Source organism: Leucopleurus acutus, assembly GCF_964270905.1.
Source record: "Leucopleurus acutus genome assembly, chromosome: 1".
NCBI lineage: Eukaryota > Metazoa > Chordata > Mammalia > Artiodactyla > Delphinidae > Leucopleurus > Leucopleurus acutus.
In genome coordinates this window covers 87084200-87103176 of record NC_139142.1, presented here as the reverse complement: position 1 = coordinate 87103176, position 18977 = coordinate 87084200, and the positions used below count along the sequence as shown (strand labels likewise).

The following is an 18977-nucleotide window of genomic DNA, read 5'->3' as shown; positions in this document are numbered from 1 at the left end:
CTTGCTTGTAGCTTCTTCCCTTTCATCACTTTAAGTATATCATGCCACTCCCTTCTGGCTTGTAGAGTTTCTGCTGAGAAATCAGCTGTTAACCTTATGGGAGTTCCCTTTTATGTTATTTGTCATCTTTCCCTTGTTGCTTTCAATAATTTTTCTTTGTCTTTAATTTTTGCCAGTTTGATTACTATGTGTCTCGGCATGTTTCTCCTTGGGTTTATCCTGTATGGGACTCTCTGCGTGGAAGCCCTTTCTAAATACTAAATCACTTACATCCACTGGCTCAGGGCCTGCTTCTCCAAGAACTCAACCTAAGACATTTACTGACTCTTCAGATGATGAAAATGGTATGCAAAGTTGTAGATTGCTTAGCATACCAAAAAACCCACTTCAAATAACAGTATGGCATTGTGTGGCATCAAGAGTCCTCTCTGTTTTTTCTAAATGAAAACAGTAAAAAGAGGAAGTGGGCCATGGGGGAGGGGAAGGCTGCACATCACTGCGGTCTTTAGTTGGGCCTGTGTGCTATAGAGATATAAATATCTCCTTAGTTTTGTAGACTTTTTAATCATCTATGTTGTGGAGGACTGAAGAAGATGAATAACTGTATCCAATTAATGAGAGAAGTTGTGTTGAATTTAGTGCATAATAAGTACTTGATACATAATCAAACTGTGATTTTTAATTGTATTTACTAGTTGTTGTTTTTTTCTGTTAGCCCTTCTTATGCTCTCTAAAGTATCAGAATAGTGGGGTGTTTTTTTTTGCGGTACGCGGGCCTCTCACTGTTGTGGCCTCTCCCATTGCGGAGCACAGGCTCCGGACGCGCAGGCTCAGCGGCCATGGCTCACGGGCCTAGCCACTCCGCAGCATGTGAGATCTTCCTGGACCGGGGCACAAACCCGTGTCCCCTGCATCAGCAGGCGGACGCTCAACCACTGCGCCACCAGGGAAGCCCCAGAATAGTTTTTAATGCATAAAGTTTCCAATTAAGGTACTCACAGATACTTTATTTCTTAATATAACTGGGACCCAAATTTTAGTCTTCAATTTTTTTTTGTAAAAGCCTAGAATTCAAGGAAAGATGAGGCTAATTTTTGGCCCTAAAATCTTGATGGCTACATCGCAGACAAAATACTCATTTTTATTAAAGAAAGGCTTTGAGTTTTACCTCAAGAGTTTACAACATAAGAAATATAAGTAAAAAGCAACAAGCCCAAACATATTGGGAGAGTAGTTGTTGACAAAAACTAGAAAAGAACATGTACCAGTTCTCTGTATTGTTTCCTTTTATGCCATGTTTTCATTTGGGACAGTGAAAAAAAAGTGAGATATAAAAATTATTATTTCAAACAATTTTTAAGTAAACATAATAATAATGACCATTTTTTAAATGATAGAACAAAAATTAAAATCTCCTGAAAAGCTAACCACACCAAAATGAACACTGATAAGTGATCATCTCTGGGTGGTGGGATTAACAAGTTTCTTTTCTGCCTATACAAACTTTCTATTTTTAAAAATAATGAGCATACACTCAAATAATAAAAGATGTAAAAATTCAGATCATATAGAAGTATGTAGAATTATATTTTAAAAGTCTGCCTCCATCTTCTCCTGAAATCTTAGCCCCTACCCCCAGGTAAACATTGTTAAGAGGTAGTTGGATACATTTTTGGACCTTTTCTTGTTGGTGTATGTGCTTAGAGAGGTTGAGAAAAAAAGTTAAAGTTTAATGTAGTTTGTTTTAAATCTATATAAAAATTGGGTCAGAGGTAGCACCTCAGCTTGGAGTGCCTGAGATGGCAAACGCTGATGCTCTGAAATGGGGGATGAGCAGGATGACCACCACAGTTGCCAAGATCTGAGCACCATTCTTGAGGAATACACAAACCACTAAGTTACAGTCACAGTCTCATCTCTTGATGTTTCCTTGTAGGTCTTTGGATTAGCAGAGCAGTTCCAGGTTAAAATTGATGAATTCGAACTCACATTTCTGAATTTCTTTAGACTCTCTCTTCCAGGTGTGTTTTTTCTCCGTTTACCTTGGTGAATTGCCTTAAGCCATGGGTCCCACCCTAAAGCTTTTTCTCACTATTGCTTGCTTTGGTCAGTTAAGGTAGGGGGTCCCCTCAGGCTGTCCCTTCAGTTCTAGAACCTGCATCCAATCATATGCTGTCTTTCTCTAGTTTCTTGGACCTTTCTAAATTCTTCTAAATGGGGAATTATAAGGAAATGCAAGGAGAACTATTTACCAAAGGTTAAATTTTAAAAATAGCCATAACATAAAATGGAGAGTGATGGGTACACATTGAGAGAATCCAATGGAGTCCAAAAGGTGGTAATCCTGTTATAAGAGATTACAGGAGTTTATGATATTTTTTTCTTTATTTTCACTATTTGATGAGGGAGACAATTTTAGAACAATTATAAAATCAATTTCCTAAAAGAAAAATGTTATATATCAATTAGCCAAATAATTCTTCAAATAATCAATTTGCCCCAAACTGAGAGACAGCTTCTTTGGGCCCTTTTATCAGCACAGCCTGGGGTGAGACCAGCCCCCTGCCTGGGAGAATGGTGGAGTATTGTGGGTTCCACCCTCCTTCCATCTGGCCAGGCCATGGTAGGTGGTGGTTGGCTCAGCTGCCACATCCCAGTGTTTAGAAGAGCAGGACACAGGCTCTATTGTTGGCCATGGTGAGCAGGATGGAAACACCACTGCTCAGGGTCTGACCCTGCCATTTCCCCTCTACTCCTCCACTCTCATCCCACCCCAAAATCCTTCCTCCTTCCCCCCGATATATATGGTTTCAGAAAAACACCAACTGACACCAAGGAAAATGGATTTTAGCAAATTGATTTTCCAACACACTAGTCAGCTTTCTCTTCTTTATTTACCCCTCATCCATGCCTTGAGTAACAACTATTCAGGGCATTGCCTACCAGACCTGCTATGGTGTGTGATACAAATATAAAATGCATGTGCTTGTATATAATGGCTTCCAATATAGATTTTCTAGAAACTGCTTTTTGTTTCAGCAATATAGCATGGTTCTTCTTCCATGTCAGTATATAAGATCTAATTCTTTATTACTGAAATTGAGACTTTTTAATCTGCATTGCACAGTTATATTTAATAAGCTTAATTAAGGTCCAGTATTTCTCCTCTTTGATCAACCTCTTCTTCTGAAATGGGGGACTAAGCCATGCTCCAAAGGGGCATTACATTGAACCATTAGCCAGCAAAGCAGCTTTTCACAAAATTGTTCTGTTGAGTGACATGGAACAAAAAGTCCTTTATGATTTAACCCAATAGGTCTCAACCTTGGCTGCACATAAGAACTATTCAAAACCTTAAACAAACAATACTGTGAAAACTTATGTCCACAGAAATCTGCACGTGCCATTTATAGCAGCTTTATCCATAATTGACAAAATTTGGAATAAACCAAGATGTACTTCAGTAGGTGAATGGATAAATAGACTGTGGTACATCCAGACAATGGAATATTATTCAAAGCTAAAAGATGAGTTATAAAGTCATGAAAAGACATGGAGGAACTTTAAATGCATATAACTACGTGAAAGAAGTCAATATGAGGGACTTCCCTGGAGGTGCAGTGGTTAGGAATCCACCTGCCAATGCAAGGGACACAGGTTTGAGCCCTGGTCTGGGAAGATCCCACAAACCGTGGAGCAACGAAGCCCATGTGCCACAACTACTGAAGCCCGTGTGCCTAGAGCCCGTGCTCCACAAGAGAAGCCATCGCAATGAGAAGCCCACACACCTCAATGAAGAGTAGCACCCCCCCCGCCACAGCTAGAGAAAGCCTGCGCACAGCAACGAAGACCCAATGCAGCCAATAAATAAATATTTTAAAAATAAAAATTTTTTTAAATTAAAAAAGTCAGTATGATAAAGCTACATACTGTATGATTCTGGATAAGGAAAACTATGGAGACAGTAAAAAGATCAGTGATTGCCAGGGGTGGGAGAAATTAATAGGCCGAGCACATAGTAATTTTAGGGCAGTATAATGATGGATACATGTCATTATAGATAGTATATACCTACAGAACAAAACACCAAGGGCAACCTTAAATTATGGACCTTGTTGATTATGATGTGTCAGTGTAGGTTCATCAGTTGTAACAAATATACCACTCTGGTGGGGGATGTTGATAATGGGGGAGGCTATGCATGTGTGGGAGCAGGGGGTAGATGTGAAATACCTGCACCTTCCCCTCAATTCAGCTGTGAACCTAAAACTGCTCTAAAAACATAAGGTCTTAATTAAAAGAAAAAAAACCTAAGAATAATACTGATATCTGGGCTCCATGTGATTTAGTTGCTCTGGATTGGTGCCTGGAAAGCTGGCATTTTTGTTTTTTTTTAATAGACTTTATTTTTTAGAGCTGGTATTTTTTATTAAGTTCCACAGGTGATTCTAATGTGCAACGAGGGTGGAGAGTTATCAGTCTAAATAAGGCACCCCTCAATCTGCTCAGCTGAGTTCCTACAAGTCTTCACCCAGGTACCCTTGCTCCACTGGTTGGAATTATCCACACCTGTCATAGCTCCATACATCTTATAATTTTACCTCCTTACCTCAGGCCCCATTTACCAATTGGAAGAACCACTACCCAGTAAGTCTCAGCACAAGCAAATGCCTTCCTTAACACTTACCTAAAGTTTCTGTTTTTGCATATTGGAAGTTAGTTAGGCAGAAATATAGATGAATATTGGAGAAAAGGGAGCACAGTTGGTGCACTGTTGGTGGGAATGTAAATTGGTACAGCCACTATGGAAAACAGTATGGAAGTTCCTTAAGAAATAAAAACAGAGCTACCGTACAATGTACCTAAGGATTTTTGTTCCCTGAACACATTTTCCTATCACCTAGTTGTTTGAGCATAACTATGCTATACTCTTTATCAGGATATATTTTAATTGTTCAAGTGCATGACTACCCCTCCACTAAGGCAATTTGAGAGCAGTGTTATGTCTTATTCATCTCATCAGTACCTAGCACTAACTCACTCAAATTCATGGTCAGATTTTTTTAAATGCACAAAGCTGGTCATCAAGTATAAATTATGCCTTGAAATTTTTTAATCTAGTATTTTTCATTTAGGTATATTGCTTGCTAAAATAAGAAATCCTCCAGATACTTTTGCTCCCTCTTAAAGTCTGCACAGTCCTCATTTCTTAGCCCAGGGAACAGAATTCTGGTGAAAAGACAGAAGCCAGGTCTTCCAGCAGATAGCTGTGTCACCCTAAGTCATTTAACTTCTTGCAGATGCTGTTCCTCATTTGTAAAATGCAGATCACTGCTGCCCCTTCCACTGTGAGCCAAACCCTATACATCAGGAGTTCACACTCTTTTCCAAGTGATATTTGAAGATCATTTCCCTGTTTGAACAAAGGGGTTAGAAGAGGAGTGATATATAAGTACTAAACACATCAAGTTTTACCAGCATTTTAATTAGTGAAACGAAATAACATAAAAACAGGCACAACCATGTCTCATACTAACAGATGTTAAGTAAATATGATTTCATATGACAAAATGTCATCCGCTATAACAAATTTCCAATAATTCTGACAATTATCTTTCCAAAAATTTTCCAAAATTCTAAGAAACATTACAAATTGGAGGTTTACTCTAAATATGCATAGTTATCTTACTACCTAGTTTTGTGTGCAAAAGACAATAAAGACTTTAAATTTGACCAAGATGTTGATGCTGAACATGAGAGTTCTTTTCTCCCCACCTCTAAGCTGCCAGCACCCCAACTACAACTACATGCCAAGACAGGTCAAACATGGAGACATAGTGCACAAAGAAAAATTATAAAGAAGATGAATTTGTCGTAACATCAATATAACTTCTGATTTATGTCCATAAAGCATAAAAGCATATCAGTATTAAAAAGCAAGAAAACAGAATTTGGAATTAATCCAATCCAAATGAGGCATCCTCAAACCTGAAAAAAAGAAAAAAAGGGTTATTAGCAAATACATTTATTTTATTTGGATTACAGATAGCACTACCAAAATTCACCTAACCTGTGCTATATAAATGACTGTTGGTAAAAGTAATAGCTGCAGGCAATTTTCCAGACTCATTAAAAGAGCATATCCTACTAGTTTATCCCACTGGTTCCCCCATAACCTTAGAGGAAAGAATGCTGGTACTATAGTTCAGATCCTGGCTCTACCATTTAGTAACTGTGTTGACTCTGGGCAGGTCACCCAAACTCTCTCATGCTCTCGAAAATTACCTTCCCTGTCCTACAGTGTAACAGGAAACTTGAATAGGTTTTCAGTGCCAAGATACCCTGTGGAGTAAAATTTCCCAGAAAAGCTGGATTATCTGCCTCTGGCCTCCAACTGAAGATGCAGAGAAGTCTAATTGCTTCCTGTTTCATGCAGCTACAGATACTTGCAAGATACGTCTGTTATAGTAGCTTTACATTAGGTTACAACAATCTGTTTCCATTTCTTTCCTCTATTGGACTGGGAGCTTCTAGAGGCCACCACAGTGCCCACACACTTAGGAACGGTGTATCTGCAGAACCATGTCACTCTTCCCTTCTGGCTGAATAACAAAGCAACTGCCATGCAAAGGAAGGGACGGTTCACTTTTGAAGGCACAGAGATGCCCAAGGCAGAAATGGCAGAAGAAAGAGCAAACCCTTGAAGGTGCTGTGGGTAACCACAGCCTCTGTCCTGTCACAGCACACCTGTAGCTCTTCTGTCCTCCCTTTAGAGGGTCAGTGATGCTGGCAGAGACACACCCAGGGTCACATGCCTTCCTCATGCCACCCCACAGGAGAAGGGAATGTGACCCCGTGGGGTTCTTCTCTGCCTGCTAAATTGCTACCCTGAGGAATGTCCTCCAGACAGTGAGGGTTATCATATGAGAGCTGTCTATAACAGTCCCCAGGATAGTGACATTAAAAAAAGATTTTCTGGGGCTTCCCTGGTGGCGCAGTGGTTAAGAATCCGCCTGCCAATGCAGGGGACACAGGTTTAAGCCCTGGTCCGGGAAGATCCCACATGCCGCACAGCAACTAAACCTGTGCACCACAACTACTGAGCCTGTGCTCTAGAGCCCGCAAGCCACAACTACTGAGCCTACATGCCACAACTACTGAAGCTGGCACGCCTAGGCCCGTGCTCCACAACAAGAGAAGCCACCACAATAAGAAGCCAGCCCACCACAACAAACAGTAGCCCCCACTCGCTGCAACTAGAGAAAGCCCGCACGCAGCAACAAACACCCAACGCAGCCAAAAATAAATAAATTACTTTATAAAAGAAAGATTTTCTTAAGATTAGAAACTTACCTCCATGATGCTGGTTACTGGTCTCGATCTACAGAAAAGAAAATGGAGAAAGAAAAAGAGAAACAGTTAAGTTTCACTTTTGAAATACTATGTACTAACAAATGTCTAAAACTGTTATAAATAAAGCTGGCAGAAGAGCCCACTGTCCCTCACCATGAGTGCCTCGTTAAGAAAAACCCAGCAGGTCCCCACCTTGCCTACTAGCCTTAGATCCCAAGCCAGCCAGAGAACTGAAGGAGTCTAGGATTGGAGGGCACTACCATAGCAGGACTTACAGACAAGACCGGTGCCTTCCTGAGACTCTCCTTGGTCCTGAGTATCCCTGAGGCTATCAGGAAGGCCCAAGGAAGCCAGTAGGGAAGAATCATTGGGAGTGCCTGTGCACTTGTGGAAGTGCTGCTACTGCTCCCTGCTCTCACTACAGGGAAACCACTGTCTCCGTGACCACGCTGTGCAGAGATCTCTCAGAAGGTGCCACTAATCAGAGCTTTAATAACATTCCCTGATAATCCCAGTATGCACATGTTCTTATATCAAGGCAGCTTTATGCTGTGGCTATGTTCAGATACAACTGTCAGCAGCTAAGGAAGGAACTTGAAAACTTACCCCACTTAACTGTCTGGGGCTCTCTGAGAGTAACGTGTTTCACGCGGCAGCTGTACTGATCCACTGCGTTGGGAGTGAACTCAGCGTGGACCAGAAGGTAGAAAGACCAGTCCTTGCTGAAAGACAGGTCTGATTGCTCCACCTCCATCTTCTCCCCATTCTTCAGCAAATCAATCTCAATCTGGGGTGGATGGAACCCAGACACATAGCAGTTCAGGTAATTTGGTTTTCCATTCTCTGCGGGGTGTCGTGAGTAAACCTGAACCTTCGGAGGACCTGAGGAGCAGCAGGGGAAGACAGATGAAATTGCAGAGTATTTCACTTGGGGCTACCTTGGTCTAAAGCTAGATCAGGCCCCAAGTGTTTCTATTTGATCCTCCATTTCTCCCAATTCCATTTCCCCTCATGCCAAATGAGCTTCCATTTTTCCAAAAGGCAGCCTCCATTTTCTGGGATAAACCATGACTTAGTATCTTTCCCACATAATTCCCCTACACGTGCCTTTCAGGCTTTTTCTAGCAGATTTCTCTTAACATCTTCTTCAGTGTCAGTGAAGATTGTGCTGTATCTTTAATAATCTTTCTGTGGAGAATCTCAAGAACTTTTCATTGGCTCCTCAGCACCCACAGAATTCCTTATCACTCAAAAGTCTACAGGATTTGGCCGTAATCTACTTATCAAGCTTCATTTCTCACTTCACACTCCCTCCATATTAGCCACATCAAAAATTCCCGTTATTGGGCTTTCCTGGCGGCACAGTGGTTGAGAGTCCACCTGCCAAAGCAGGGGACACGGGTTCGTGCCCCGGTCTGGGAAGATCCCACATGCCGCGGAGCCGCTAGGCCCGTGAGCCATGGCCACTGAGCCTGCGCGTCCGGAGCCTGTGCTCCGCAACGGGAGAGGCCACAACAGTGAGAGGCCCACATACCGCAAAAAAAAAAAAAAAAAAAAAAAAATTCCCGTTACTGTACGCTGTTTCAGCCCAGTCAATTTTTCCCCCATGTTTACTCCTTTTTTTTTTTGCCTCCTGCCTAGATCCACACCGATCAGACTTCTCAATATGTGCCTAGTACAGTGCCTGGCACACAGCAATTGCTCTGTAAGTGGCAGGTGTAATTATTGTTACCTCCTTGCTCAGGTTCCTAACAGAGTCAACCCAAAGTATATTTCTACAAAACACAACCTCCTCATCGCGTCCAGAGTTTATATGACAAATCTCTATCTGAATCTGTATCTGATTTCATGAGCTAGAAAACAAAGAAACAAAACTGAAACACCTACAGGAGCTGGCAAATACCTTAAATGAAGTTGTTGGGCTGGGTAAGAACAATAGGGAAGGGTGAGGACTATGGCAAATGGGAGAGAACATACTCTCCATTAGGACCAGCTGGAATAATGCATGTGACAGTGGAATATGTATTTTTAATTAGCATGCTCAAGTGATTGCCATAATTTGCCAGGTTGGGAATATTGCATAATGCTACAGAACAGTGGCTTCCAAAATGGGATGCATGTCTAGACCCTCCAAGGGGATGTGTAAAGAAAATATTATAAACTCTATTTCTATATTTTTCTTCCAAAGTGAAGTGTTGCTGCTACTGAATATACAGACTGATATAAATATATGTATATAACCACTTAAATACAAATACACTCAGGGTACAAGATTATAAAGTTCAGCTCATCCTCCATGTCCAGTGGCAGAGAGAAGGTGGAGTACCAGGCCACTCTGACCAGATGTATCTGTTTAGAAATGTCCCATCATCAAAGAAAAGGTCCCTAGGCCCACCAAGAGCTAGACTGGACATACCATGAAGCCCTGATATTTTTTCATAGTTCAAAGTGAAGATAATTCAGAAACCTCTTTGCATTTGAGCTTCTAATAATTAGAACATGTAGGTGCTACAGTAGTGAGAGCACAGGTTCATCCCACCTGGAATTCTCTCTTTGAGCAAGCTAGGCAGTTTGTGGGTTTTCTTTTTTTTTTTTTTTTTTTTGGAAGAATATCACAATAGTGGCTTCTAAGAAGAGGAGGTGTATCAGACAGGCCTGGGTTTGAATCTGCCCTCAACCACTTACTGGCTAAGGTTTTTGGGGAGAGTTATTTGAGTTTCTGTAGTTTAATTGAAAAATTATCTACACCCAGAGTAAAATAAAACCCACATAGGGGAAAGAGCAGAAAATAGATCCCCCAGAGGGAATCACAATTACATGTTTCTTGTATACGTTCCAGAAATGGCCTTGTATATCTTGCAGGCATGTATTACTTAGGAAATTTTCAAATTCAGATAGTTTTTAATGTCGGCTTGCTATTTTTCTACAGCTGTATGCAACCACAAATATCAATAATAGTGATAATACACACATTATGCTTCTTTTCTAAATAAATTTTAAACTAACTTCCTTTTTCTCATGAGCAACAACAAACAAACACACACACACACACACAAAAACCCGCTTCACAGAGCCTTTTGTGAGAGAGAAAAATCTGAGGGTCCGGTATATTGCAGGGTATTTAGAAGGTACTGAGTCAGTATCCATGGTGTCCCTGACAGACAGCTTAGGTAAGCATGTTGATTGCTCTTATCCCTAGTTTTACAACCTTTCTGAATGATAAACCTTCGCTTACTCAAAACTGAAAGTACATACTCAGTTCATCTTGGAAAGAACCAGGCAAGGAGCCAAAGGAGGAGCCCTCTGTGAAGAAAGGCAACAGGGGCCCATGTCCGCCCAGCCTGCTCCCGAGAATCTCTCCCCAGAAGGCTGTGAAAAACGCACGGATTACAGGCAAAGGGCTCACGACCCCCCAAATGCTCTGGTCAGGCTCTACTGTCTGCCATAAATCCCCTGCGTAATTAAGTTACTTCAGCTCTTCTAGCTTCCCTTTCCTCATCTATGACAAGCTGATGATAAAGGCATCCTGTTTACATCGTAGACGCATTTCACAATTAAATGACATACAGCCCATAGCGCAGGTCAGTAAGCCGCCAACGGGTAGCTCTATGATTATTATTAAGAGCGACAGGTAGCGGGAACAAGAGAATGAACGACGTGAAGCGCTATGTAAACACCTCAGGACATTCCACAAGAGTCGCGTGCAACTTCCTCGCCGTGGTTTGGTCGTCGCGGATTTGGGGAACGTGCAGAGAGGCAGCTGAACCTGGCGGGCGCCTGGAGGAAGCTCGAGGCCCTCGGGCTCCCAGCGGACTGATACACCCTGGCGGCGACTCCCCCAAAACCCACGCGTGGTCTCCACCCATTCGCAGCCCCCAACCCAGCCCTTTGGGAACCGCCAGCCCGCCCTCCGCTCCCGCTGCGCGGGAGAAGCCAAAGGCCCAGCGAAACCAGCGGAAGAGAACCCCTCCCACACCTCGGTCGCTCTGTCCCGACCCACCCGGTGCGAGCATGCCAGAGGTCCCCTCCCCCCATCCCGGAGAAGCCGGCGTCCTGGACTCGCACCCCCGCCCCCACTCCACACACCCCCACCGCCTCCACAGCCCGAGAGAAAGCCTCGTGCTACTCCACCGAACCTTGGGATTGGGACCGGGGGGTACGGAGTTAGTGCCCAGTGGCTGCGAGCGGGACAGGGACGAGCTGGTGGAAGAGGGAAAGGGAGGAGGGGACACTCACGCTGGACGGCGTCCAGGCCAGACAGCGAGAAAAGCCCGAGCAGGACCAAGGTTACGAAAGGAGCCATCGCTACAGGAGCAGCTCCGGTATCAGAGTGAGGACCTGGTCCCGCGCCCGCACTTATAGCCAGGCCCAGGCCGCCAATCAGAACCCTGCCCGCCGGGCCGTCACCGGTCTCCTAGCGAGCGAGGCCCTGGCAGGTTAGAAAGAGGGACTTCCCGGTTTTCAGTTTCATTTTCTGATAAGTCTCGTGATGCTTAGGAAGGCAGGGTTGAACCGGGTGGATTCGCTGTCTGTACATTGGCGCCCTCTTTATCAGGGGTGCGCGCCCAAGCTTGGGGCGCGGGCCGCCCACCCGAGAGCTTCAGTCCGGAGGAAACTTCGCTTTTCGGAACAGCATCAGAAACGCTAAGGCACTTGCTCCCCAAGCATGCCCCAGCGAGTTAGGAGCCTAGAACCTGGTTTTCGATCGGGAAAACTGAAGCCCAGAAAAATTAATGAGAGTAAGGACAGAGATTGAATGGTACTGGGCAGAATCAGAACTTGGGTTCACAATCACAGCCCGGAAATACGCTGTAGGGCTTCGGGATTCTTTGGGCAAGAAAAGTCGTCCAGAAACCTCGAGGCCTCATGAGGACAGCTCAGAGAACCGTCCAGAGTGAAGGAGGACCTTCTTGCTTCCTGAGTCCCTTCAGGGAAAACCCTGTGTGGAGAAAGTCTGGCCTGTATCTTGCCTCTGTAGTTTAGGTAATTTTCTTTGTTTTGTTGATTTGTAGGGAAATGACCCCTGATAGTAAAAGGTAAAAGCAGTAACTGCTTAGAGCGTTAGACTTTACCGATCCCTTGAGGAACATCATTCCCTGCAAATTACCACACTAGAATGGTGCTTGGCATGGAGTAAATAGTTGGTAAACTGACTGAATGAGTGAATGGATGGATGGATGGAAGGATGGATAGATGGGTGGAAGGATGGATGGATGAACCTACGAATGAAAGAACGAACGAACATGTGAGGGAATACGTGAGTAAACATTAGGATGTAGGAATTACCCCGTTACATTTTTACGGATACGAAAACAAAGGCTAAGTGTTAGTTTTCAGATGGGCCTGATTCATTTGTCATTCGTGCTTCAGACACTTGGAAGATAGAGAACTGGGCAATTTTAGTGAGAATTTGGGTTGCATCTGCTGTGGGCCCAGCCAAAGAAGTTAGGCCTACTGACTCTAAGAGCGTGTCAGTGTTAGACTCCTTAAGGAAACCTCCACTCCAGAGATACCATAAAAAGATGCTGACATCACCTGGTGGCTGAGAACAGGGATCTTTTCTGAGTGGAACACTCAGAAGAGGAAGTGAACCATGGGGAGGGGGAGGGGCAGAGATCTTGGAAATCACCCTGGTTTGCACTTGAAGGGAGTTGGGGGGTGCTTCCCCAAAGAGCTCAACCAATGTCATCTGGATTTCTTTTACATGTTTTTAGAGGTTTCAACTATCCCTACTGTGGTGTTTGTGTCTAAACTAGAAAAAGGATACTCTCTGCAGACCTAATGAAAGGAGATAATGGCACAGAGAGAGCCCCGGGGAGCACAGAGGGAGTGTTCAGTAATGATTAAGAAGTGTACTATGATTATTGATGCTAGTTTCCTATTTTTTCTACCAGCTCTTTATAACTCTCTCGAAATGAAAGAATAATGGTTAGGCATAAAGTTATGAGTAAAGACACTCCTGCCCCTCCCTTTTGTTTGTTTGTTTGTTGTTAACTCATTTAAGGGTCTTAACGCCTGGAATGTTAGTGTTGAATTGTTTTCTAGTGCCTTGGGAGCATAGGAAGAGACAGGGCTGGTGGTCACCTCTATATTCCTTGTTTACCACATCACAGACAAATACTGGAGTACTTAAAATTCTTAAAAGATAGAATCCGATCTATTCACTTGGAAAACCAGTTTTTAAAACACTTTTACAAAAAAACAGTGAAGACAGAAAAAATTATATTTTTTCAGGTTTTTTTTGTTTTTTTTTTTTAAAAAGGAGACCACTGTTTGCCTAGGAGGGCAAACTTCTGGAAATGTACAAACATGGCCTTTTAACAGTGTTATCTCCCATTAGTGGGATGAATGGCAAAATTTTTTTTTTTTGGCCTAATGACTTTTCTAAAAAACTTTTGTACAATAAATGTTATTCATAATAGTAAATATTTTCTGAATGTGGAAGAACTGGGACTTCATACACTCTTTTTGGGAATGGAAAATGGTACAACTACTTTGAAAAACAGTTTCAGTTTTTAAAAAAGTTAAACATATGCTGGCCATATGACCCAACCACTCCACTCTAGGTATTTACCCAAGAGAAAATGAAAGTGTATTTTCATGATGAGGACTTGTACAAAACTGTTCAAAGCAGCTTTATTGGTAACAGCCAGAAATTGGAAACAATCCAAACTTCCATCAACAGGCGAATGGATGAACAAACTGTGACAGCTATCCATACGATGGAATACTATCAGCAATAAATAAGGCATGGAGGCTTCCCTGGTGGCGCAGTGGTTGAGGATCTGCCTGCCAATGCAGGCGACACAGGTTTGAGCCCTGGCCTGGGAAGATCCCACATGCCGCGGAGCAACTACGCCCGTGAACCACAACTACTGAGCCTGCGTGTCTGGAGCCTGTGCTCCGCAACAAGAGAGGCCACGACAGTGAGAGGCCCATGCACTGCGATGAAGAGTGGCCCCTGTTCGCCGCAACTAGAGAAAGCCCTCGCACAGAAACGAAGACCCAACACAGCCAAAAATAAATTAATAAATTTTAAAAAATCATTGAATAGACAAGGCATGAACTATTGGTACACAGAATAATGGATGAAATAATGAGGCTGAAGGAAAAAAGCAAGACAAAAAAAGAGTACGTGCTGTATGATTCTTTTTATTTAAAACTCTAGAAAAAGCAGACTAATCTATGTAACAGATGGTTGGTTTCCAGAGGGTGGAGGGAGCATCAGGAGCCTAAGGACACTTTATCCATTATCTTGAGTATGATGATGGTTTCTCAAGTGTATACATGTAGTAGAACTTATTAAAGTGTATACTTTAAGTGTAATTTATCATATGTCAATTACACCTCAGTAAAGCTCCTTTTAAAAACAAATAACCTAATAAGACTCCACGCTTCCAGTGCAGGGGGCATGGGTTCAATCCCTGGGCAGGGAAGTTCCACCTGCCGCGTGGCGCAGCCAAAGACAAAAAAAAACACAAGAAAACCTAAAAGCAAAGGTACCTGTATCTTTGTTAGGCCAAGGAAGAATGAAGTCCTTGAACAGAAAGAAAAAGAAGGATATTGAAGTGGGGAGAAAATCGGAATAGGTTAAAGCTCAAATGAGTTGGGTTGCACCTCAGTGGATCTCAGTCAGCACTTTTCTGGGGTGAACTCATCAGACAGCCAGAAAATCCAGGCCCCCTGGAAGGAGAGGAAAAAGCACACTTAGGGCATTTGTGCCTGGGCTCTTTCAAACGTTATGTCACTAATCAAAGTGTGGTACATGCATCACAACATCAGCAGCACCTTGGAGCTCTTAGAAATGGAGACACTCGGGCCCATCCTAGACCTACTAAATCAGAGCCTGCATTTTAACAACATCCCAGGTGACTCATATACACATTAAAGTTTGTGAAGCTGCTGACCCAAACTATACAATAATCCAGAAGGTCTTTCTTTTACAGGTAAAGAGACAGTTTCAGAGAATTAAGATGCTCGTCCACGTTAGCTCTGAGCTATGATTCAAATGCTGGTCCATGTGATTCGAAAGGCCTCATAATGTCCACTAGACAACCACTTCTGAGAAGGGGTTCTTGCGAAACGGTTCATTGGGTGGCTTGGATCAGGGCAACGATTAAAAGCATATGAGAAGGTGCAGAGAAGCAGGAACAAGTAACACAATGTATGGTAGTTTTTATTTAACTCACATTTGTTTTTGTCTGCCCACAAATATAATATATGCATGTGCTAGAAAATTGGAACAATCAAAAAACTATAGGGAATTCCCTGATGGTCCAGTGGTTAGGACTCCAAGCTTCCACTGCAGGGTCCCAGGGGTTTGATCCCTGGTTGAGGAACTAAGATCCCACAAGCTGCGCAGCGTGACCAAAATAAATAAAAATTTTTTTAAATTAAAAATAAAAAAAACTATAAAGAGGAAAATTAAAACCACAGTGACCCTCCAACCCAGAGAGAACTATCGTTAAATGGTTTAATTTAATGAGTCTGAAGGTGGTTGCCTGCTCAGAAGTCCATCCTGAAAGCATGTCTTTATGTGTATAACTGAGTCACTTTGCTGTGCAGCAGAGATTGGCACAGTGTTGTAAATCAACTATACTTCAATTAGAAAAATAGAATTAACAAAAAAGTCAGTCCTAGTTAGATCTGTTTTGGGGCTGGCAATCCTCAGTCTTCTGTGTTAAATTCCATTGAATACAGCCAATGTCAATTGAGTGCAGGCTTTGTGGCAAATGGAAATACTGTAAGGATAAATCAGAAGATTCCAGACTGCCAACCAGGAGAATCCAATCTAGAGTTCAAATCAGCCCAATAATTAATTTATTAGCAGCCACCTAAGGTGTTCATGCCGACTGAATGCTCAGATATGTGCTGTTACGTAACAGGCAACAGACCCAAAGGAAATGGGACACAGAGGGGAGCCGTTTTGTTTCCTGATAGTTTCGAAGTCAGATGCCATACAAAGGAGGGAAAAAACCTCACAAGATCCCGGGAAGGCAAGTACTATTCTCACTAATTGAGGGAGAGTATGTGGGAAGCCTAAAGTTGAGACAGGTGAAGTATCTCGTTGGTGAGGAATCTCTGCCTCACAGGCTTGTGTGTAACCACCACGCTCTTCCAATTGTCAGGGTGATTTTATTGGGAAAACCACACAGACTTGGTATAAAATAAATCAAGCAGTACAGAACTATAAACAGTAGTAACCGCAGTGTTTCAAGCACTTTTTATTTTTAATTACAATTCTGATACATGAATGTATGTCTGTTGCAAAACTACAAACAGGTCTACTGAGTGAAAGTGAAAGTTGCCTTCCTGTGTCTCTTCCCATCTCACTGTCCTCTCCTCAGGAAACATTGTTAAGCTTTGGTGCCTATCCCTTCATGGATATATATTGTATATAGTTTGGAAGGTGAGGAATTTTAAAATTATAACTACAGAGACTGCTATTGTTATGTGTTAAGAACTCAGTGCTCACTAAAAGCATAAAGGGAGTTAGAGGTAGCATCGGCCCTCAGCTTGGATGGAGAGAGCGTTAGGGAAATGCTGAAGCCAAGACCCGCTGACACTGTGGCGACAACAGGACAATCCCAGGGGCCAAGGATCGGGCACCGTCCCTGGAGAATGCTACGCCCAGTGACTAAGTTACTGGCCTCCTTTCATGGGTGTTTTCCTCTCATAGGTCCTTGGGTCTGCATCTCAGAACCTACTTAAAACTGCAGAATTCCTACTTGGATTTTCTATCCTGCCTTGGATTCTATTCAGCACTATTAAAGACGAAGACTCTCCTTCAAATGCCCTTTTTCCCTTTTGGCAAATTCCTGTACGCCTCACCTTCTCACTTTCCACATTGCTTGGCTGACACTTGCCTCTGGCCAATTGCAGTGTGTGGTCCTTTCTGGCTGTCCCCTGCTATGCTGAAGCTGCATCAGATCCTTTCCTCTCTACTCTCTGGTGTCTTGGACCTTTCTAAACTCTTCTCCTAAAAGAGGACTGTGAAGAAACCAGTGCCTTGAGAGTTGCGTGGGTGAAGTAGGCTCCACCATCTCCCCGAAGAAGCCAGGCTATGAACAGTGGGGAGTGGCTCAGAGAGAATTCATTCAGCATTTATTGGGGGCAAGGGAGATTCCACAAAATTTGGATCATTCTATAAATACTTACTGAACTTGCTTATTTCCATTTCATAATATATCATCGATACTATCCATGTCATTATGTACAGAGCTGCCTACTTATCATTAACAATATTATACTTTTCTCCTTACCATACCTTGTGGTAGGGAGACTAATGCCTCTCCCCCTCCCCCTCCTCCCCCCCAAAAAGGATGTTCATAGCCTAATTCCTGGAACCTGTGAATGTTACCTTACATGGCATAAAGGGCTTTGCAGGTGTGATTAAGGTTAGGGACCTTGAGATGGGGAGATTATCAGAAATGATTGGGGTCCGCCCAGTGTAACCACATAGGACTTAACAGCAGAGAACTTTGGGACTTCCCTGGAGGTCCAGTGGTTAGGACTCTGAGCTTCCACCTCAGGGGGCACCAGTTTGATCCATGGTTGGGGAACTAGGATCCTGCATGCCTTGCTGAGTGGTAAAAAAAAAAAAAAAGCAGAGAACTTTCCTGACCATGGTCAGAGGGAGATGTGACTACAGAAGTACGATCAGGGAGATGCAGCATGCTGGTTTTGCAGATGAAGGAGGGAGCATGAGTCAAGGAATGTAGGCAACTTCTAGAAGGTGGGAAAGGTAAGGACATGGAATCTCCCATAGTCTGCAGAATGGAAAGCAGCCCTGCCTTAATTTTAAGCCCGGGAGACTTGTGTTGGACTTCTGACTTACAGAACTGTAGGATGATAAAGTGTGTTGTTTGAAGCCATCAGGTTTGTGGTAATTTATAACAGCAGCAAGAAAAAAAGAAACAAACCCCCTTTGTACTGCTGCAGAATCCTACAGTTTTGGGCCTTGGTTGCCAGGAGCCTAGCTCAGTGTAAATATTTGCCTTTTCAATGTTGTCTTTACCTGTCGGTTAACCAGATCTGGCCACACAGCGCATTTTGGGTACTCTTGTGTGAGGGAGGGCTATCATCAGCTCAGCAGCTGAGGGGGGAGGAGTTTTGCTGTAGCCTGGCTTGGTCAGGAGCCATGGTCCTCCCCCTCCTACCACTGACCCGACTGACCTGGGTCAGCCCCAGTGATGTGGGCCCAGCTGGCCCTGCCATTTCTGGACTATTTCTCTGACACCACGCACCCAGTGGGCCAAACCACTCCTGCTGTACCTGCTGTTGCCAGTGCTGAGCAGGGAAGGAGAGTAAGAAGAGGAACCCTCTAGTCCCCAGGACAAAGGTGCCCCAAAGCTTTGGCTTCTTTCTTCTTAGCCTGGCCCCAGCCTATCCATCAGGCCTCAGTGTTCACAGCAATCATTCAGGTTCTACAGACTTTTACTATCACCTTGCTAGGTGCTGGGCACTGGGCTGGTCTGGGGAAAACTCTTTCTTCAAAGAATTCATGGACTCTGGTTTATATACCTTTAATAGATTATGATTCCAGGAAAGCAACCTGTTCCACGTGGAGGGGTCAAAGAGCCTGTGAACGACTTTGGAGCCAAGAAAAAGAATGTGGACTTAAC

General features: G+C 43.3%; 1 protein-coding gene across 2 annotated transcripts; it reads right to left on the bottom strand.

Annotated features, from left to right (window-relative positions):
* Window positions 1-5464: 5464 nt before the first annotated feature.
* LOC309962257 (beta-2-microglobulin) lies at window positions 5465-11704 on the bottom strand (the record flags this gene model as incomplete). Of its 2 annotated transcripts, XM_082839932.1 has the most annotated exons (4): window positions 11590-11703; window positions 7960-8235; window positions 7354-7381; window positions 5465-5988 (listed from the first exon to the last, which is right to left on the bottom strand). In XM_082839932.1, the coding sequence occupies exons 1-3, from the start codon at window positions 11654-11656 to the stop codon at window positions 7368-7370; spliced, it is 357 nt and encodes a 118-aa protein (XP_082696058.1). In that variant the 5' UTR covers window positions 11657-11703. The 2 variants fall into 2 exon arrangements, with proteins under 2 accessions (XP_082696058.1, XP_082696057.1); XM_082839931.1 differs by lacking the exons at window positions 5465-5988; window positions 7354-7381 and having other exon boundaries at window positions 7928-8235; window positions 11590-11704.
* Between the last annotated feature and the right edge of the window lie 7273 nt (window positions 11705-18977).